We start from the raw sequence: 23,444 nt of genomic DNA, 5'->3' as shown, positions 1-23,444 counted from the left end.
AGTTCAAGTGAGTAGTTGTTTTTATTTTAGTAATCTGTAGTGTCTCTGATCTTCAGTTACAGCTCTCAGGGCAGCACTAAATCTTCTTTGATCAAACGATTGCTGCTCCCAGCCAGTTTGAGGGGTTTTTTCCTGTTACATTTTTGTATTTAGAGAGCCTGTGACTTGGAGCTCCTCATACTGCAAGGAGGTAATTGACATGAGGGGGTTCTCTCATTGCCTCAGAGCTTTTAACTCATTTGATCTTCTGTTCAGTCTCCTTGGTCTGTTCTTGGAACATCTGTTTTCAAAATAATTGGCACAGTATGGTGTAGGAGGACTGAGTACCTAATCACATGAAGTCCATTCACCATGATGGTAAACGCTCACAGGTCATGTCTGATTAACTTCAGGTAGTTTCTTATCTCTTCTGTAATTTTCTAAATATAATTCTAGGAAAGTTGACAAACAGTATCAGCGCTGATTCTGATAACTTTTGTATTATCATAAGATAGCAACAGATCCCCGGTGCTGTATGCTGTTCATCCTGTAACATCTGATTTTGCTCAGTCGTTGAAAGAGTTGAAAGTTGCTGAAGAGTATGAATTCATCTTTTTTTAACAGACATTTTGTAATCTCTTACATTAGCAGTTAACTTAAACTTTCATGTCAGGTTTCTTTAATTACCCACACTGCATTTACCTTGTTTTCACACACAGCCTACATGGATAGATACAGGCATTAATTATAAACCCCTGCTTCCCCACTCCCTCCCAAAAAACAAACCCAAACAAACAAAAAACAAACCAAAAAACCCAAAAAACCCCAGCATCCAAGCCCCTCCCCCCAAAAAAACCCAAATCATCTCCTACTCTGAAAATTCTTAGACTTGAAAACTCTTATCAGTTAAGTATTTAATCTTCTTCAGAGAAAACATTACCTGCATGGTTAGAAATTGTCTAATGACTTTCACACTAGTATTACTACTCCCTTTTTTCAAATATCAAACTGCTTTCTTCAGATTTGTTTTGGGGAAATCTGGAATTATTAATGAACAGACCATCTATAATTTTTTGTTACTATTATGTTCCTAAGGTTAGTGGAACATTTTGTCCTTCCACAGGGCATGTAGGCTGGAAGTCTTGAGAAGCTTACTGATCTTTAACAGTATGCAAGATATGCAATGAAAAAGGTTTTGACAGGCTGTCAAACTGATGTAAAAAAAATATTCTATCAGTGTTTTAGTTAACAATAGTGATTATACATAGTATAAGTAGTATCATTCCTTATAAAATATTACTGCATAGGGGATATCAATACACCTTTGCTGCAGATAAGGTGTCTCCTTTATATTGTGACAAATTGAAGCATGAAGGAGCTTTCTGTGGCTGTTCTCTGCTATCTTCTCTTTCTGCTTGTTGCTCATTCAGCTGCTTTTAACAGTCAAGTAGCTGATATTTCTTTCAGTGGGTTGAGGTGACCTCAGGTTTGCATTTTTCTCCAACAAAGATTCTGTAGCAACTTGTTTAGATATCATCATCTAACATGTCAACAGTTTTAAGACCGACAGGGTTTTTCTGTGTGTTTAAAATTGTACAAGATACATGGAAGTCAGAAGGTTTTCAGTGAATTTGTGGTAGGTAAACAACAAGATGTACCTAAAGTGGGGCACATTCAGAGGGTATGTTTTGCTAATCAGGCAGTAGGTTTAGTTACATAGTATGATTAGTGTTGTATGATACTGTGGAACTTACTGAAATTACTGGTGGTCTGCCCAGTTATTTATTTGGAGTAAAGGATGTTGCTCATTCACTGCTTCCACCATCATGTGCCATCGTCTAAAAGCTATTTCCAAAGGCTTCTTTTTCTACTTGATTATCTTAAAAAAAAAAAAAAAAAAAAAAAAAAAAAAAAAAAAAAAGACTTCCTAATAAATTTCAGAAACAGATGTGTTCTGTTGCTTTCTAGGAATTACTGTGCCTTCCTTCCAAGCAGAATTGCAGTCTTTCTGCTCCCTTTCTCATTACCAGCCTGGAGGCTGGGAAAAGAAGACTTATGGCTGGTTGCTCTGGGGTCTCTGACAGACTGTGACCACCCTGTGCCAGTGCCACTCGCTGGGAGGGTTTACTGTAATGTCTGAAAGTGACAGCTCTTTGCTTATCTCAGTGGTTTTAAGAACTTACCCTCAATATGCCAAGTCCAGTCTTGATCCTCTTGTTGAGGCTGTCATAATGTTTTCATGCACGTTTTTTATTCTATCATACCACAGTCGTTGTGGTCATGAAGAAATCTGTGCTCTGTCCAAACCACTGGGAATATTTACCAATTTTAGCTGGCTTTTGGCTAACTGGATGATAAAGGTAACTGTGGCAGTAATCCTGATAGGTTTATATGTGAAATATCCTAAAGGTAATCACCTGGTTGGATGATAGTCAGAATGACCTTTTAATAGGCTGTAAGGTTTACCTGAATAGGTGTTACTGGCTGACCTATTTTGAGCAGTATATATATAGGATTTCTTCACATCTGATTTTTACCCATCACTTAAAGATGTGTACATGAATGACTGGTTCATTAGATGAGCAATTTAAGTTTCTTAAAAAGCACTGAAATATGCATTTTTAAAACCCCAAGCCAATTAAAACCTAACCAAAAAACCCAAACACAACTTAGCTTATGTTTCCTGGTGATCATTGTGATACCTAATACAGAATTTTTCTGTCATACTGACTGAATATACATTTACCATCTTCTTTTTGAGCAGTTTTAATATATATAACCTTAGGAGGCTTATATATATATATATATATAATAAATCTTTTGTAACTGATTTTCTATTTTTTGTTTTCAGAGGCAACAATTTTAAGCTATGATGGAAGTATGTTTATGAAAATACAACTCCCTGTTGTGATGCATACAGAGGCTGAAGATGTTTCTTTACGGTTCAGGTCTCAGCGAGCTTATGGCATTTTAATGGCAACAACTTCTAGGGAATCTGCTGATACCCTTCGTTTAGAGTTGGATGCAGGACGAGTCAAACTTACGGTCAACCTAGGTAACAAATTCTTCCTCCAAAAAATAACATTTTCTTTACATTTTTCCTTTTGCTTGCACACATTTATGAAACAGCCTGTTTTAGCATCAAAAGTAAACTGAAACAATATATAAGCACATGTCAATGCAACATTTGCATATGTACATACACACAAATACATGCCCATTCTTGTACTTTGTTTTCTTTTGTGTTTTTGTATTCTTCATTCTTTATTCTTAACGTCATCCATCACAATGTTTTTGCAATATTGTGTATACTAAAAAGAGAAGACTAGTTCATCAGTAGTGTTTACAGGCTAAATTAATATTCTTCATTGTGGAAGATTGGTCTCCTTCCACAACTCTTTACAGCAGCGATTCCACTACTTAAATGTGCAAGCAGGAACAATGTGTACGTACATCCATTCAGATTTACCTCCACCAGCTAATATGCAAAATGCAAACATATCAAAGAATCGGGAGTTTTAACACTGAAAAAGTTGCAATTAGGTATTCCCACTGATGGATTTCTTGGTCTTCTTTTTTTAGGTGTCAAATCTATAGTAACTCCATTATTCTTTTTTAAAACAGCTCTTTAGTGGTATTTTGTAGTATCAAATAATAACACAACCCTTCAATGCCCAAAGACTGCGGCCCTCAGCAAACAGCCATGAGAACACAGAAGGCACAGACCCTTTTACAGAAAAAAAAAAAAAAAAAATCCTTCTTTGAAACATGATGGACAAAAGATTAGGTTATGTTTTTCTGTAGTCGGAAAAAAAAAAGAAAAAAAAAGTAAATAAATTAAAGTGCTTCTGTCGTGCTTTTGAGTAAATATAAGTCAGAACCTGAAAGAGACCAGAAGTACGATCAGGAAAATGCATGTTCAGTGCAGTCATTCCCATTCAGTGGAATTCTTTTTCAAGGGAATTAAGTGTTTTATTGTTTAATGGCAGATTCTCAGAAAGCAAGGTGGGAGAGGGAGGATGGGGTTGGGGAGAGAAAATAATCCCCTAATTCTCCACTTCATAATAGTGTTGCTCAGTGTAACACTGCCTTGGTGTTGAGATTTCGGAAGGGAGGAGAAGCGAAGGTTTTCCTTGTTTCCTCTTCTCTGCCAGTCCCCTCTAGTGTCGAGCTGGGGCTCCTGCAGGCTCTGGAGCCCTTTCTGTGAAAGGGGATGTGCGGCTGCTGCTCCTGGGCTGTTTGCAACCACTTTTCTGATGCGGTTGACGACACATGACAAACTCAGCTATATGGCAACAAAATCTAGGTTTGATGGTATATATGTTCCTCAAAGGTATACGCCAGGAGTACCTATGCAAAACAAGTAGAGTGGCATAGATCGATCTATCTATCTATCTATCTATCTATCTATCTATCTATCTATCAATCTCCTAAACAGTCATAGGCAGCCCAGCAGAGGATATAGCTGCAGATTAGGTCATTCTCTTTATAAGAAAAGCACCACCCTGTCAGCTTTTACCTACTTCTATAGTTAAAGAAAGAATAAAGAAAGAATATAAATCCATGCCTATGTAGTATGTTTCTTTGCCCAACACCCCTCCTTTTTTTTTCTTTTTTTTCTTTTACTGTTTTTTTTTTTTTTTTTTTTTTTTTTTTTTAGGACAGGCAAGGAAATTATCTGGAAATAAATAGTTTCATTATCATTCTTTATAAATATATAAATATGTGATTATTTTCTGTATATTAATGTAGCTTTAAGTGTAGTTACTGAAGTCTCTACGTTAAGAAAATATAAATCCCCAAAATCCTACTCATAGGCCTTGGAAATGAGCTTTGTATTTTACTACTTAGTTTCTAAAGATCAGCCTTTGAGGTATACTATACACAAGTTGTCCAAGATGTCTGATTGTGGTCTGGCTTGCTCTATGACCCATTGTGACGGAGCACTTTCTAATTGCAATGTGCAAAATTACTTGTTCTTTCACAGATGGGGAGAATGTTGCAGCCTGCCTCAGTTATGCATCTTTGACGTTTAATGCTGATTTTTCACTTAGATTTGTCACCATGTAGCTTTGTTTGAAATTGGCCATTTTTACCCTATTTGTCGTTCCTATTTATAAAGATTTATCGCAGTTTAACTGGGTTATAACAGTATGCAAAGACTGATAATATGAAGTGGCCATATTTGCATGTGTCTGTCCCCGGAAGGGTGGACTGTGATTTTATTGGATGTCTGCAGCTATTACCTTGAAGGATAAATTTTCATTTTTCATCTATTCTTCCCCATCTAGACTGTATCAGGATTAACTGTAATTCCAGTAAGTGCCTATTCAAACTTTTTAAAATGTTATTCCACCATTATAAAATATGCAAACTTAAATGAAAAAGATTGTGGACAGCTTGCAAGCACTTTATAATTTATTAATGGAATGTGATGATTAATTATCATTGTGTAAAAAGTCATCATATACTCCAGTGTGTATTTTTTGTCCTTCCGATAGGATGTAACTTTCAAATGGGATTTTAAAAAAGGAACTATTCTACAGGTTGTAAGCATACGTAGAGGATATTATACCTGTAGTGCTGTATTATTCTAGACAGGCTATTTTACTGACAGTAGCCATAGAATTTTTGAACCATCATTTCTGATAAGCTGTCATATATTTTCCTTTGCACTGCCCAGATTTTCTTGACTTTTTATCTCAGACTTGTGGTGAGACTGTTGGGAAGTAATTGTCCATAGTAAAAGAATTTATGTTTTATAATCTTCCTAGACAATTAATTGTATTACTCGTTGCTTATAACGCAATTGGTTTTGCTAAATCTTTGTTTTATGGAAACTTAGTGCAATAAAATAAGACCATTATTAAGTCTGAGAATAACCATATTTCTATGATGATTTTTTACACTCTAATCATGTAAAAATCTTAAATTGAACAATTTTTCTCTGTGATATGCATGTTTATGAAACAGAGGGAAACATTTGCCAGATGAATGGACTAAATTTTAACTTCTCTAAAATTATTTGGATTAAGAGTCTATATTCTGAAAGGAGAAAAAGGACTGTGATTTTATTTTGAGTCTATGGAATTCCTGAATGGTGTCAACAGAATTATTGATAGTAAGTATGGTAGATTTGAGTTTTGGGTTGTTGTTTGTTTTCCCTTCCTAACAGGTGTTGAAGGCCAGAGGACTGGCTTTATGCAAACAAATCCAAAGCAAAACAACAAAGATTAGATAGAATTTGCAGTTGTTAGTAGTTTCCTGAAAGATATTAAAGTAACAGCCCAAAGTAGCTCTATAATCCAGGCAGAAAAATAGGGAAGTGCAGCTATTTCTAAGATGTCATCTGCTACTATATTTTGCAATCAATAACTTCACAAGAAAAAAATACAGCATTTGTAATAAAAACCAGTTTTCTTAGGGCAAGCTTTTAATCTAAACCATGCTCTGTGTACTATGGCATATAGGTTGTTTCCTCACATAAAAAAATAATATGAATAAAAAAAACCCTGTTCAATTATAAAAACAAGTATGCCAAAAATATACATGTATATCATGAAAAATCTCAGAAATATTTTGTTTCTGTTATAGGACACTTTTTTCTGAATATGGACAAAATCAGTTTGCCTGCTGCTGGTAAATTGCTTTTTCGCTAGGAATGGAAATATTACTTTTTCCTCAACTTCCTTAATATAATTAGAAAATCTCTCTGAAAAGGGAACTAGTAGCATATAAATAAGAAAGAAACAAACAACAATTAAAAAGCCCTCCAAAATCCCAAATAAAACAGTAGTAAAGCCAGAATATAATAGGTGTTTTGGGTTTTTTAATGTCTTCTAGACAAAATGAATTGCCATAGAAATAAATGAAAATTATTTCTAAGTTACATTTTTAAGCAAATTTTGGATCCAAAGAGGACTTGCAGATACAGAATAAGTAGTAGGCCTCTGATTGAAGGACTGTAAAAAGGAGAAATATACATTTTGAACTGAGCTAGTGATTATGAGTTCTCGGTCTCATACAGAATCTATATAACCTTTGTACAAAATATCTTTGGTATCAAATACTCATAAGAAATTTTTCTTTACAGTTTTTTTATAGTATTTTTTGTTATTAGAAATGAACTTTCATGATTAGTTTCATCTCCCTTTGGTGCTTGTGCACTGAACAGATTTTTCTGAGCTTTCAGTAAGGTAAGTACAACGCTTTGTTATCAGCACTCACTGTAGTTTTTCATCAAACAGATAATGTTTCATGAGCAATTTCTTTGTTTTAAGTTTTAGATTATGAAGAATTATGGCTCTAAGTACTTCTTAGAAGATGCTTGGTTATTAAACACTGTAACATATTTTAGTGGAACACTCAAAAATCTGTTTCAAAGCAACAGCATCCAGAACCTCAGTCTCAATTTACTTACCTGTCTCTTTGCGTCTACACTGTTTATCAATCCTGATTTTAAGATGATAGAAGCAAATTTGGTTTTCATGTTTAATAAACTTTTTTCAGATTTTCCTATTTCTGTTGCTTAGAAATTAATCAGCTTAATATAATTTCATTGTTGGGTCTGAAATACTATTTACTACTCTCTGTTACTCGACCAGTAAGAGTTAAGGTCAGGATGAAGCTTCCTGGTTTGAATTTGGAGAGAGCTTCAAAAAAAAAAGTAAAACCAAACTATAAACAAAAATTGGGGTTCAGAGAAGGAAAGAAAAGAATGTAAGCATCTTATTTCCTACAGAAAAATTACAGATCTAGTGAATACAATATTGCACTTCCTTCTCCTGTTTTCTTTTGACTGCAGCCTAAAACCTGTCTTCTGCTCAAGGCAGAACTAAAGACCAACTGTTGGCTTGTCACAGCTGAGATTTTGGTACCAATTTTTCTACACTTTGTCATGGTTTCACCTTTAGCTAATGTCCTGTGTTGCAGAAGAGGTGGCATTTTGTGGTTTCCTTGTTTGAAATACAGGCTTTTTTAAAATTTCATTTTGTTAATAAGGTGTCAGGTTGCTGCTGAGCTTGTGTCTCATTACCAATATAACAGAGACTGTTCATTCCATTTTTACGGAGATGACTAGCATGCTAAAGTTTAACTATTTTTCTTTTGTAATAGGTTAGAAAATTGGTGTCTTTATAAAAATTTACACTAGAAATTCTGTCTCATGTCAACCAGAAAATACCATTGCTGAATTGCTGAGTTTCTGCATCCTTACATCACTTCATTTTGTTTTTCATTGCTGCGGATTTACAAATGAAAATTGTGTGTTAAGCAGTGAAATAAATGATTCTTTTAAACTGTGGTACAAGTAGGTCAATGTTGAGGCTGGCAGCAGGAGAAAAGGGAAACCATGTTAAGACCAGAAATGGGTACTATGGTTTCAGTACTAAGTTTAATATTCTGAGCAATTTATGTTAAAATTAATTTTAAAATTAATTCCAAATTAATTTTAAAACAAGACTAAGGTGAATGCTGTTGGTTCAAATAACACAAATATGCAGCATTTCTTGGCACTAATTCTGTAAAAAGAATTAAGCTAATTGCTGTACAGCTCTTATGCATTATATACATTGATGACGTAATCCTTAAAAAATGCCTCCAGAAAAATGCTTTAAAATAAACAACACCCACTCATAAGAGGTATATTATATACCTCCCAATATCATAGGTAGGTAATAGTTTTAACTGAGGCTGTAAAGCATAAATTATAGACATCACTGAATCCTATAGATCAGAATGGGCTTTTATTTCTTAGAGACAGGATTTTATCCTCTAAAATTTATATGACAGATGGATAGCAGTTTTTGAATGACTTGTGAACAAATATAGGTGTGCTATAGTTTCATATTATTCTCTGTTGCAATGTTAAGAGAATTTTAATTTAAATTCCTCTTTTTAAATTTTTTTACACTAACACATAGGACTACAGGATTTTTATAAATTAATACATTATACAAATAATATTGTCAACTGGTAAATAAGTGGCTATGAATTTGGTACTTTTGTTGAATATAAAAAGATATAGGATAATAGTTTTTTTGACTGCTGCTGTGAAAGATTGTTCAACTAGCAGCACATGTTCGTGTGGGAGTGATTTAGGTCACTTCACTCGTACACAGTTTTGCTTCTGTAGGCAATAATTCACAGAGTAATCTCACTGAATCCACTTATATCAAATGTAGGACTGTCACAAGAAATTAATAAGAATTGCAGAATGTTAGGTAGCAGGGAGCAGAGAGTACTGTGGCTGTATATAGTGTTCCTCAGGGAATGGATCAACCAGCTTTGCTCACTGGGTGTCCACCTTTCCAAAATAAGAACTATTTTCTGTGTTTTCTGTTTGTACTTCCAGTGAAGTGCCCCTTCACTTCTATTTGCATGCAAATGTGTGCCTAGTTCTTTATCCATTCTCTATAGCTTTTCTTTTTTCTCTCTTTTTCTTTTTTAATTCATTACTCTGTTTTTCCCTATACTCTGTAATCCCTTTTTCTTGTTTTGTATGTCCATCCTTGTGAAATTTGCTGCTCTGCAGATGTGAACATTAGAGATGAGTAAATTGAAAATTCTGTTTGGAATAAATAACATTTGTTATCAAAGTATTTTTTTCATTTCAAGGCTTCCTACAAATCCAGAGCATACAATGAGGTATGTCAGATTATTGGTAAATAACAGGAGAATTAGATGTATTGAAGAACCAGCAGTGGTGTTCAGTTACAGTGTATTTTCAATTTTCACATAGATTTTTAAGCAGCAGAAAATCTTGAAGATAAAACTACACATCCTTTTGATAGATACTATTTGTAAAAATGCATTTTGTTGCAGTCCTGAATCATCAGCTGTGGTCTTTGTAGATATTGCAAAATGTACTGTGATGAGAAAATCACTAATCCACTTCCATGAATTAGCATCTCACTGACTGGTGAGAAGAATTATCAGAATATGACTTCTGCTCCTTTTTTGTTGTTGGATGTTAAAAGATTAAGAAAATACAGTCTTGCAGCTCCTCCCAAAATGTAAGGATTGGTACTTAGCCATTTTTCTTACACAGTGCTTATGAATTGTGTGAGGTGGTTTTGATCTTTGTTTCATTCAGTATGGCTGACAGCCAGCTCAAAATATGGAAAAGAGCTTTACCATAAAGGACAAACAGCAAATCAGCAGAGTGCTTTCACTGCAAGTTCAATCAAGCACTCCTCTCTGGTTTTGTTTGTGTAAATTTTGAAATAACTACAAATAAATATTTTAAATCTATGGCTATACTTTGCAGATTTAGAACATTCCTTCTCATTCAGCAGCGTCACTTTAAGGACTCATTTTCACATGATTTCCTGAAAATTGAGGTCTGCTGCTGTGCAAAAAATCTGAAAACATATGTCCCCATTTTCAATGAAGTTCTGATTATGATCTACTAGTTGCTAATAGAAACCACACTTGAATCTAATTAAGGGGAAGGGGTTGAAAGACATACAAAAAAGGAAATCTGCTTCCTTACTCAAAGCTTCTTACTAAAGTTCCCAGTACTTGGTTCTGAAGCTGCATGGATACCATCCTGCATCTTGTTCAGGCACTTTATTCTGATGTAAGGTTGAAAACAGGCTGGGAAAAAAGTTCAGGTTTGAAAGCAAAATAACCTGTGCAAACATAATCAAGAGGACTAAAGCACAATTATTTTCCTTCTCTCCTGAATCTGGCTAATAAAACAAGCTCTAATTTGAACCAGGCAAATATTTGAGTCCCCATTCTAGGAAGTCTCAAGTTTGGGGAAAAGCCATTGAGTATTGGTAACGGGGATACATATTAGGAGAGCTGAGAGGTTGGTGTGCTTTTTAATCATTCACATAAGATAACAAAGGTTTGCAATATGTCTTGTGTTGTGGCTTTTTAAAAAATTTTATATGGGTATTGTTTCTTTTTAGACAGGATTCTGAGAAGGTAACAGTGAAGGTACAGCAGCCTTCTGAGTGTGAGCTCTCCTCCTTAACTTCTGATTTTTAAAAAATTAGTCTTGTGGTATACTAATTTCTCAGCTAAAATTTATGCCGTGGTAAAAAAGACATCTTGTGGGGAAATATTCAAGTTTTCTAAAAGACAGCCATTTTTACCTCTTCCTTATGCAGTTACAGTTGTTAAGAGAAAAATAAGGAATTAGAAACTTATATATATATAAAGGTCATAGAAAATTTTGAATCAACTAGATAACTATAAAGAAATATTGATGAGCTTAGCACATATGTAATTTGTCAATGCCAGTGATGAGGTGCTCATAAGGGCATGGGAAAGAATTCTCATAGTGACATACCAAAGACAAGCTCAGACTTCAGTGAAAGTGAAAATAAGTGCTTTAGATTTGCTGGCCAGCCATTTAAGCATCTATCATATTTACTTTCTACTGACACAACTTTCAAGGTCAGCTGCTTGGGACTGAAGGCCTTGTTCTATCAGTCCTTCCAGTTTACATGAAGATCATCAATAATGTTTATTTCTGTGCCTGCATTTCACTTGCTGCTTATAAAGCCTCATCTGTGTTTGCTTTTCCTTAGCTAGCAGAGGGGGAAATTGCCATTAGATTTCTGACACAGGGTCAATAAAATATCATTTCAAATTCCCATATTGGAAAACTGATGTTTTTCTTTGTGTGTATGCTTTCTTTTCACGCTTTTCATCCATCTTATCTTTTTAAACCCCACATTCTATCTATGATACTTTAAAGATGTACTGATTGAACAGGGTCCAGAGTAATCAAGTATATAATAGTGGTATATCTGTGGCTTTTTCAAGCAACAGTGTTGTGCTCTGCAATAGCCAAACATAGTAAAAAAGGCAACAGTAAAAGATTAAACATATGGTTGTTTGAGTGAATTTGAAAATTCACTCTCTAAGGATAGTTGCTGTAATTGGATATGAAAAAAATCATTAGGTGTACACATCATTAGGTGTACATTCACAAAGTCACAGAATTAAAGAAATATTGAGGCTGAAAAAGACTTCCGAGATCATCAAGTCCAGCCTATGACCTGACACTATTACATTCGCTATACCCTGGCACTAAGTGCCACATCCAGCCTTTCCTTGAACACCTGCAGGGATGCTGACTACAGCACTTCCCTGGGCAGTCCATTCCAATGCTTGATCACACTCTCAGTGGGGAAATGATTTCTCATAGCCAACCTAAACCTCCCCTGGTGCAGCTTCAGTCCATGCATTCTCATCCTGTCACTGGTTGCCTGGGAGAAGAGCCTGACCCTCACCTGACTACTCCCACCCTTCAGGGAGTTGTAGAGACTGATAAGGTCCCCCCTGAGTCTCCTCCAGGCTAAACAACCCCAGCACCTTGAGCTTCTCCTCATAAGACTTTCCGCATAAGACTTAATCCCTTCACAGCCTTGTTGCCTCCTCTGGACCCACTCCCACACCTCAACATCTTTCCTGAAGTGAGAGGGGTGTATTACTTAGATAAAGATTTGCTTTTTTAACAATACCACATAAATATTTTCAGCAGCTTCTATAAGACTGCTTTCCAGTTGTGCTATTTAAACATATAGATCAATTATAAGGCCAGGGATAGATAGTTTTCAGTTCAGTGTATATGTGGGGCTATGGTGTGGCTATGTAGGTATCAGCTGGCTCTGGTTCCGTAGGCTGCCTGTTGACTGAAGTTGTTCCCTCTGAACCTTCAGCCTGAAAGGGGAGTGAGGAGCAAAATAATCCTCCAAAATACTGAATATGACAAGAGGACTCTTGGAGGATAGGAAAGCAAAGATTGCTCCAAGTATGTAACCTCTCATTTTTCTAAAAGGGAGAAAGCAGCCTCCAGGATGTGCTAGATCTATAAGAATAGATTATCTTGAATTAATGAATATTGATTTATATGCAAGGGAGGTGTGTGCATCTAGCTCATAGTGCTCCTATCAAGTTTTTCATGAAAGGATTTTTCAAAAGAATTAGACCAGGCCTTTCTACTATTTTAATGGGAAGAAGCAGTAGAAAATAAATTTTTCATGCATAACAGGTCCTAACTTTCTCTTATATTACTTTTATGTTTTTCTCATTTAGTTTTTGAGAAGCAAGATGACTTAATCACATTTCAGGACTGGTGATTTAAATTATCCTCACGAGTTTTTTCTTGACAGAAAGTGTTTTACAGTCTAACTTTGTGGAGATATTGAGAAATGACATTCTAATTGGTACCAGCAAAGCAAATGAATACTATTTTCTTCTGGAGAAGACAATAAAAAAGCTAATGTAAAGCCATTCCTAATACTGAACTGGACTGCAATGGCAGTCATTTCAAAATAAAGCTCTGCTGCTACCAACTGGTCCACAGCACTCTCTATTGATATACATACAAATCATTGTGAGAAAAGGAGGAACACTGAGATGCAGATGCAAATTATTAAGAAAATGTAACATTATTTAAGAAAAGCAAATTAAATGCTGCATATAAGGTTTTTCTAAAGGGTTTCAAATGCTGAATGACTGGATAGTAAAATGGTAGATGGAATTACATATAAATAGGTACAAAGTAATTAATACTGGAATAAGTAATCTTAATTATGCAAGCACAGCAATGGAATTGATAAGCACTGAGCTGAAAAAATTGTGCAGTCATTGTAAATAGCTCTTGTAAAACAGGTTCAGTGCCCAGAAGTGCCCAGAAATCCCAAAGGATATTATTAGTTATGGGGAAAGGAAGTAAGACCAGAAAAGAAAACAGCATTATGCTATTATATAGTCATTGTTTATCCATATCTTGAATGCTACTTGTGTTTTCACATCCTTTTTCTCATGATGAATAGGAAAAATACAGTGCACTGCAGTCAGGAGATTTCAAAATACAGATTGGCTTTCCTATGTTAATACCTAAGATAATAAATGTTTATAAAGATAATGTTATACAGCTATAAGAAGCATCAAGAGATTAATAATTTGTATTAAATTGAAATACATCAAGAATTTCCTGTGATAAGGCTGTCTCTGCTGCTCCAGCTGTCCCTAATATGTTAGTCACTGGAAGCACAGTGCTGCGCTAGCTGGACTTCTGGTCTCCCCTGGCAAGACAACCATTGTGTTCCCATATGTAGGGTTTTGGGGTTTTTTTTATGGAACAAAAGTTTGTCATTGATATTAAAGCTGGCCTTAGCTCATAAAGTCTGTAAACTGTAGGTAGCAAATAAATAGTAAAAGTCCCTTAATATATTTCCCTTCTTCTCTCAATCTGAATTACTGGTCATCATGAAAGGAAGAATGCAAGACAACACAGAACTCATGTGTGCCATTTAGTATATTAGCTGTTGTCTTATACACAATATCCTCTCTAATTCTGTGGCTTGTTTTCCTCCTCACTTCACTACTAGATTATACCCTCTATTCAGAGCAAACAGGAAATTGCTGATGAAAATAATAATATAGATCTATCATCAACTGGGTTACATACAGCAATTCTAAATTTTGAAATCAGATCTATGCAAATTAGAGTATTACTACATAGACAGTACCAGATGGCACAAGCCAATATTTCAATAAATGATCAAAAAGATAATTCTTAGACAGATTAGGATAATGGATATTTCATATGCACTGAGTTGTGAATGTTTTTAACTACCAAGAGCTTTCTGGCAAGAAATTTTGGTCTGTAGCTCTTTAAAAAAAAGTGATTGTTAGCATTCAATATTGAGAAAAAATAACAGTAACTCAGCACTGCTTCTTTGATAGTGCTACTAAATTTCTACTCAGATTAGAAATGCTATCAGATTTCATGTAGAAATGCCTTTAATGGCTTCTCACACTATTCCTAATTTCTTTCTTAGGACTTTATGTTTTTAGGAAGTAATGCTGTTGTGATACTCATTTGTTAACGTGTTTGTGGAAATTTTTGGAAGTGCTTGTAAATTAAAAGTATGTGGAGCATTATGTCAGTCTTTAATAGAATTACAGTTTGAAGAGGTTTCTTTCAGATTATCGAAACATTTTTTTCACATAATCTGTCTAACTAATAAATCTTTGTAACAAAATCATTAATAGCTTAAATCAGAAAACATTTAAATATATTAAGAACATGCATAAGACTTTTTTTCTGAATACAATGCCTTACTGATTTCAAGCTGTTATGTTTATCTGCAGAACTTTTCAAGGAAAACCAAACAAATTGCCATCTCTCTGTAGGTAGATATTGCTTTTCTGATCAACTCATATCATGCTCACAGCTATCATTCTGTGCTTGTTTTGTTTTTAATGAGATGGATATACATAGGTAAAAGATAAGGAAGAGGGGAAATAGAGCATTTCAGAGAGACTGAAATTTGAATAATATATCTGATTCTCAGTAACACATCCAGTGAGCATTGCAATAGATGTATCTTATGTTGAAGTGAATTGTCTAGTTTTTGTCTGTCCCTCTCACAGTAATAGAAATTACGAATAAGATACTTTTACATTATAGAAACGTACAAACAGCTTCAATGAGAGTCAGAACAGATCCTACCTCTCTGCTTGGTGTGATTAGGTGAATGAAGCTGCTTAGCAAAAGCTTGACTACTTCTTCTTCAATCAATAAAAGAAAGAAAAAGAAAAAAAAAGTACAAAAAAGGTTTGCAAAACTAATTTTAATTAAATTTAAATTATTCTGCTACACTTCTAGATCTGTAGTAAGCAATTATCTTACTCCTTGAACACTAAGATCAGTGGGCTCTGATTATGAACAATAGTGAACATTACATTAGTATAGAGCCTTTGTCTTTTCATAGGCTCTCTAATGCAGAAGTAGAGTTCTCTGCCTATTTGCATAAACACAAGTTCACAGAACCTGGTTTCTGAGCCATTTGTGGTGTTTTGATGCGCCCTCCTTCACTGTGACTGCAGAAAATATTGTGTAAGTATGTATTAGTTTTAGCTGTATGAGTGTTTTAGGAAGGTGGGCTATTTTATCATCGCTTCACTTCTCTGCAGCAAGTCACCATCTCATAAAATCAGCCTTGATGAAGAAGTCTAGCAGGCACTTAGCTGTAATATTATTGTCCATTAATGTTATAAGAACAGTAATTCATTTTTCCATGTGATTTTTTTGAAGAGCTAAGAGTGCTAAAAGCACCCACCTGGTGCATGACACTGATGAGCAGTTTCTTGTATTAAATACACTCTGTATTTAGCACATTTTGCATTTGTGTCTATTAAAATGCATGAAACATCTATCATAACATTTTAAGCACTCAGTTGCTTATTACTGGAACCACATAACTTCTTCCTTATTATATCTTCTTGACAATGACTTTAATGAATTATATTCAGGTAGTTGTTAAATTTCCATCCCAGCACTTTTCATTTTTGGATGACATGTTAAGAGGTTAATTTATGCTCCCTTCCAGCTGATTTCTAGGCTTCAATCCATCAGACAAGTCACTTCAAAGGAGATATTACTCTGTTGAGTTGAGATATCAAGATAAAGTTGGCTTTCTGAGTTGCAATCCCCTTTGGGAAGTGTGTAAAGAATTCTTCAGCAGTTATTTGTATAGGCAGTACTGAAGCCACAAGACACAAGATGAAGACCGAAACATGGAATGAGAAAAAGCTAGTAAAGAAAAGAGGCAGTTGTGGTTAATTCAGATTGTGCTAATTTTTTTGGTATTGATTCTCATTCATTCTATACTCCGTGGGATTTTCCTTCAAGGAGTGAAGTGCATGTTTGTAGAAGTAATATTTCATTAGTTAAATGTTCCTCTCTGTCTCTGCATATAAAGTCTTTCCTTGCTAAGAGTAAAATCTGTCTGGAAAAGAAAGACCAAATAGGTAAGTCAACAATTCCATCTTTCACTCACATGCCATGAACTGTTTACATGTGACCTGTGAAAATCAGATCAGAAATTAAGAATCCCAAGCATAATTAATCTGCTTGCTACCATCTGGAAAATTCTGGTTTTACAAAAAATTTAAGCAATATAGTTGATGAGTATACCCCAAAAAATAAGGTGTTGTATTTGCGTTGTGGTTACTACCATACTTTGAATTGTCCATTCACTGTTTAATTTGTGACATTTTAGCAGCTTGAGAACAAGTTTGGGTTTGGGTTTTTTTGTTTTTTTGATTTTTTTTGGTTGGTTGGTTGTTTTTTTTGTTGTTTTTTTGTGGTTTTTTTGGTAGGAGGATACAATGTAGATGTACAGCACAGGCTATTGGGGGAAGAAGTATTCTCACATCTCCAGCTAACGTTTTGCTGGTGATAGGAGGCACTTAGGAAACCAGCTGACAAGCTGATAAACCCTGAATAAGAGAAGCACCCTCTAGAAAAGACTCCAATGTGGATTTTTTTATTTCCTAAAGTTACATAAACCAGTATACAGAGCACAGATTAAGAAAGGGCAAGTAGGAACTTCTGTGAAGATGACTTGTTTTTCTCAATAACAAAATTGCCATTCACTGACACTGAGCACAATCCACAAGCCATAACAAAGAGCAAGAGAGCATTTAAGAGATTTCTTCAATGTTGACTTCCAATCCATCTACTTAATTTTAAAAGTAATTTTGGTTTCTTTTTGCATGTGCATGTAAGACAAAGCAAGAGTCTGGAAATAACAAGAAAAGGTGCTTAATTGTACATATGGTTAGCATGAAAATGCTTGAGCAGCCATAACTGCAAAATGGAATTTTCAAAAAATATGCAAGGGAACAATGAAAAAGTAAACCTAAAATTCAGTATTGCAGATGTCACAATTAAATTCTGCTTCATTTAGCCCTCCATAAATGTATGTCTGTGAAAGTAATAGATTTAGAAGCAGCTGAAATGTAGCATGAAAATTTTGATGCAGAATGCAGAAAAAGGCCTTGTCTTCTGAAAAGAAACACACATTGGTCTCTTGGATAAGAAATCACATGAAGAAGCTGGAAGAGTTTCTGAAAATTTACCTTTAATAAAATGCTGTATTAAACTTATGCAAACTGTCAGACAAGCGTGGCACCTAAGACACTTAAGTTCTTTTGTCTGCAGCAAAATCTTTTTTGGAATAAGTGTGTACTAATTTTTTAAAACCTTCTTTAAGGCTCAGGAATCCTGAAAAAGTATGCATGAAAAATCCTAAAACTATGCCTATTAAAATGCTATTTTTATAGAGAAATTTTTCTAGGTTCCCTCATAATTATTGTTCAGGTTGTCTTCTTGCAGATAAAGAATATCAAATGTAACCCAAAATTAAAATAAACTTTTAAGGATTACTCACAATATTGTCTACAATTACAGACTGAAAATGCATTGTCTTTTTCCTGTAAAAGAAATTTTCTTTATTAGAAGGATTCAAATAAACATCAATATGTATTGTTTATAATTTTTTAATAGTCCTGGAGCATTTCAATCTTAAGATAGATGTTTGCTTTGTATGACCCTGCTGCTGTTAAAATACTAAGTGCTCTGCTCTAAAGCAGCTGAAGTGATGGCTTTTCAACAGAGGTTGAAAAGATCTAAAAGTAATCATGAATTATTACACAGTACTGATGACACTCAGAGCAAGAACGACATGACATGGTGATGGGAAAATAGACAAATTTGGAAAAGTGTAGTTTTGAAGTTATTTCTGAAATAGTTTAGGAATATGAAGAAAAAAATGTAGGAGTTATATGTCATCTATTGTGTAAATAGGGAAAAATCAGAGACCAATCTCATAGCCATGAAAGTCAGCAAAGGGTGTTTATAGAACAGGAATCACTCTGTATTAATTTGTGATTTCTGAAAATAGGATGAAATGTTTATATTATTGCTCTTTTCCTGACTCCTGTCTATGTAGAAACATCCAAGAATAAGCAGTATCAAGAAATTGTACTTTTCTATCCCTAATGAGAATAAAAAGATTACAAAAAAATGTAAATAATAAGCAGCAATCTCAAATCTTTAAACATTATTCTCCTAACCCTTAACTAGGCAAAATGTTATAGTTAATTTCTTTCAAAAAAAAAAAAAAATTAAAAAAAAAAAAAAAAGAAAGGATAAGTGTGAGATTTAATTGTTACATATTTTATAACAGCTGTGCCATGGGATGAAGACACCTGTACATTAAGAGGAGCTTATTCTTAAAATAAAGTCACAGTCCAAATTCTTTTCCTTTCTGTTCCAACTCATTAACAATCTGCTTATTCTTAAACACAATGTGCAAGATGTGAGTAAAATTAAATATTTAAGTATGTTTTATGTCTACTTTTGTCTAAATGTAAAGGTAATGTTTTTTTATAAAAAGGTCAGTTATGGAGAAGCATATTAATTGTGCATACTTAGATTTTTAAACATACTTCAGAGTTTTCACAGCCATGGTTTGATATAAATGGGCACAGTCAATGTCAGAGTCAGAAAAGCTAATGTGTGATCAAATCTGTTTCTGCTTCTTTCCAGCTGTCAATTATAATCTAGCCAAAGTAAAACAAATATTACAGTTCTGTCATGAAAATTGAAAAGATCAAGTGTATACCTACATTTTCTGGAAAAAATCACTTTATTTTTCCTTCAGTGGAAAGAAAGAAGGTAGTTTTAGCGGTGGAAAACTGTAGGATAGGTTCTTCATGCTCACAAAGGATGTCTGCACCATCTGGGTACACTCAGAGATCTGCTATAGGTGACTGCACACCTGTTCCCTATAGCAGCTGTGCAGCTTAATCTTCTCTGTATTTATTAGCTGATTGACAGTAATTTGTAGACAGAGCACTGATGTCCAGATTATCAAAGCTATTTAGATAGCTGTCTCATGGTGAAGTTATTCTTCTGAGCTAACATTCCCCCAGGTCTCTTAGGTTCAGGGGAGACAAAAAGTTCCTTTGGAAACTGAGGCACTGTATTTGAACAGTAGCTTGTAGAGAAGATGTCTAAGGAAAAGGAGATTGCCAGGTGTATCACTCTTCATATCTTTGGAAATTTAGAGGAATAGTCTTGTTGTTTCTAGAAGTCTAGGATAGGGAATGTATGTGTTTCTGCCTTTGTGTATTGTATGGTTTGTGGCTTTTGGTTTGTGTAGTAAAAACAAGAATAATGAGTCTGCTGAGGTAAAAGTCTCTTTTTAGGAAAGGAGAAAATGAACTTAGGATAACGTTTTTAGATTAAGCTCACATGGCACACATTAGTACTATTGACAGAACTCAGAATTCAAAGAGTTAATGAATATTTGACTTCCTGGATGCCATTAAAGTAATCCTACAAGACTGAATATTTGCTTTTAACATAACTGAATTTCCTTTAAAAAAAATGGAATTCCAATATTGCTTAAAATCAGGGTTTATGTTAGTCTGGGTACTATTTTACGGAGGACTTTTCAAGTCAGTTATTATTTCCAATCCTATTCCTGCTATAAGGGAGGGTTGGGGGGAAGCAATCACTAATAACTCCAAATGAATTAGCCATTCTTTTCTCTACCAGTTTTACAAATGTCTTGTTAGATGGGAGTTAAAAGGAATTTTCAGTATAATTCAGAAAAATTCAGTAAAAGAAAGCTGTCTGTAATGAAAGCATTTTACATGGGAAAAATTCAGTATTGTAAATAAATTAAAATGTCCTATTTTATTCTTCTTTGTTCAATTCACTAGTTTATAGTAGATTATCCTCTAAAAAAAAAAAAATAATCTCAGTTATCAAGCCTAAAGGTTTTTGCTCCCTCCTCCTGCCCTGTATTATTAAGTCTCAGTATTTGTCTAGGTGAGTTGTTGCAGTGACAACTTCTTGTGTTCATGTTCCTGAAATCCAAGTTCTTCTGGTCCCTCCTTTCCCTAATGTCCAGACTTTTCAGCTGGCTTCCCATATTGTCATCCTTCTGCAATCTTTTCTCAGGCTTGGCTCCAGGAGTATTGTGGGAACTGGGAAGCTGGCTGAGAAAATGGCATAGCAGGCTCATGAGAGAGTTGGTTTCACAATGTAGTGTGGTAGCTTAGGTAGAATGAAATTGAAGATGATGACTTGAAAATGTTTGTGTCAAGTGTATCTTATTAAAAACAAACAAACAAGCCCCCACCCCCCCCCCCCCAAAAAAAAAACCAACTCAACTTAAACATATTTATTGTTAACAGCCATGTCAAAATAAGGTAAAAGCAAGTTAAGATTTAAGAAAAAATGCACATGTAGACCTTACAGTCTGCATGATCTTTGTGAGAGTGCCTCTTTTTTTTTGACCTGCAGTAAATTCAAACTCAACAGTTTGAATTAAGATGGCTTTAAAATATCATAAAACATCTGTGCATTGAAACTTAATGCTCGGTTTACCTGCATTAAAGTCAATTGTCAAATTCAACATAATTTCTGAAAATGTTCAGCAGTGATGTGAAAAAGCAACAACTGTGTGTTTCAAGCTCATTCACTTTTCTGGGTTTTAGTTCAGGGCTGTCATCAACCCTATAGTGAATAACCTCTATCACATTTTCTGACAGTCATGATCCCTCGATAATAGAAAAGAGAAACATCACTTATTAAAAATACAGGGATCTAGCTTATTTCTGGTTTTAGTTTTTAAAAGTTACTTTTCTTTCAGTATTTCCAAGAAGTAAATTTACATGCCCTCAGGGCTGTTTCTGTTTCACTTGCTTAGATACATGACTTACAAAACTAAATTCAAATGTAACTGATTGGTAAAAAATAAACGGTTTAAGTAGTATATTGACAAATGTCTTTAACTGGTTTAAACATTTCATAATGCATTAACGAAATTCTCTCACATACTCTGAGTTCACCTGTAGTAGTGTTGCAACTTCAAAACCATTTTTTCAAGAAATATGGTTCAGCCCTGCTATTGACCATCAAAGCACACTTCCCCATTAGACAGTATGTTTATGTGTTCCATGTTTATTTTGATGTGACAAAAAACCCTAGAGCCTAAGACTCACAACTCAGAAGTTTACTACTTCCTGATGTTTTCTTCTTTCTCCGTGCTGGTGAAATTCAACAGAGGTCATCGTTCTATTTGTAGAGATTAAGCTTTCACAAGACAACGATTTGTCACCAGCACCTTTCTTGACAGACAGCGAGGATCCTTAGATTTCATTTAGTCCTATAGATCTGTTTTTGTTCTTCCCTCCCACCTTGATCCATTGGTTCCATTTAGATACTTCAGTGTCACCAACAGTTAGTACTTCACAGCATCTCACAGCTTTAAAGAAATTACTGGATCTTAATGGGTGTGTGCTTATCACACCCTAAATTAAATAGCTTGCTTAAGGCATAAGTATTTTCTCTCCGTTGAGAGAGGAGAAATATTGAGACATCATGGTCCATCAAGCAAGTTCACAAAAAAAGAAAGAAAAGAAATAGGTAGATGACTACAGAAAACCTTGTTGTCCTCCAACCTGAATGCTCTGCTTGATTCCTGAATTGGTTGTTTCTTGTATCCTTCTATGGATTTTTCTTCCCCAGTGCATTCACAATGTATGCTGGTTTTCCTTTCTAGTGAACTGGATCAATATTCATTGCAGTCTATTTGTAGTTTGGTCATGTAGAGAAACCAGTAGCATTTTCAACACTACCTTTTTTAGCTTTCTGCATTTCTATGTGAGTGCATGTGCCAAAACAGATTTAATATTTTATTTCTATTACTCAGTAAAATATAGCAAATATACTCCACAGATGAAATGAAGGCTAATGAATGATATTAGCAAATCTAATCTCCTTCATTTTAATTTCTGAAATGTCAAGTTTTGTTTTAAAAAGTAATAAAAATACCCTAAACTGTCAATGCTACACTCAAATTACCAGAAGCAATTTTGCCTATAATAAAGCTATTTTGTGCTGGAACATTTTGATGAAGCAATGAAGACTGATATGTTTTGCTTGATACAATTCAGTGAACATGCTGTTCTTGTGGAATTTTCTGTATGAGTCTGTAAGGAATAAAATACAGTTTAAAAAATTTCTTTGACCTGGAGTAAGTCTTTCTCAAGTTAATTTATTAATTGGCTGTAATTGAGAAGCTGAATTGTTGATCTTTAAAAGACACTAAGTTTTTCATTAGTAAGACAAACGCATAGTCAGGGAATATCAGGATTATGCAGTCATTTAAAATGCAATTGATTCACTATAATACTTGACTTCTTAAACTCAAGTTTGCAAATGAGTGAGTCAGAAAACCAGAACTGTTTCTGCAGCCAGCCACCAGAGAAAGGATAATGAACATTCAGATGCTTCTGCCTATTTGTCTTCTGTTTCTATGTCTACTTATGAAGGAATCTTTTCTAAACCTGTTGTGGTGCAGTCTGGTGCATAATACAGTCACAAGGTTTGCACAGCAGCTGTGAGACTGCCTGCTTGCTGTAACAGAAACCCAGATTACAGGTGTGTTAGATGCTCCCTGGAAAGCAGGAGATGAGATGGCACAGAAGTGACTAGTTCCTCATCGGCTCTTTATAATAACACTCTTAGGTGACTCCCAGAGCCACTCAGCTATCTTTATGATTTAGCTTTCTATGTATATATTACATATAGTAAGTTTCAAATTGGAAATGCTGCCTGATCTTTATTCCTG

The 23,444-nt window shown here is 34.7% G+C and overlaps 1 protein-coding gene across 2 annotated transcripts in view; it reads left to right on the top strand.

The window, feature by feature from the left end:
* The window catches only part of NRXN1 (neurexin 1), a 677,538-nt gene that overhangs the window by 275,381 nt on the left and 378,713 nt on the right, over positions 1-23,444 (top strand). Inside the window, exons 9-10 of one of the 2 annotated variants that reach the window (XM_030446736.1) lie at positions 2,831-3,034; positions 5,271-5,297. In XM_030446736.1, the coding sequence (XP_030302596.1) occupies positions 2,831-3,034; positions 5,271-5,297 (231 nt within the window). The remainder of the gene's footprint in view (positions 1-2,830; positions 3,035-5,270; positions 5,298-23,444) is intronic. The other variant, XM_030446735.1, reaches the window with a different exon arrangement.

Source organism: Calypte anna, chromosome 3 (genome assembly GCF_003957555.1).
Source record: "Calypte anna isolate BGI_N300 chromosome 3, bCalAnn1_v1.p, whole genome shotgun sequence".
NCBI classification, from domain to species: Eukaryota; Metazoa; Chordata; class Aves; order Apodiformes; family Trochilidae; genus Calypte; species Calypte anna.
Note: the sequence above shows the minus strand (reverse complement) of the source record. Positions and strands in the feature narration are given on the sequence as shown.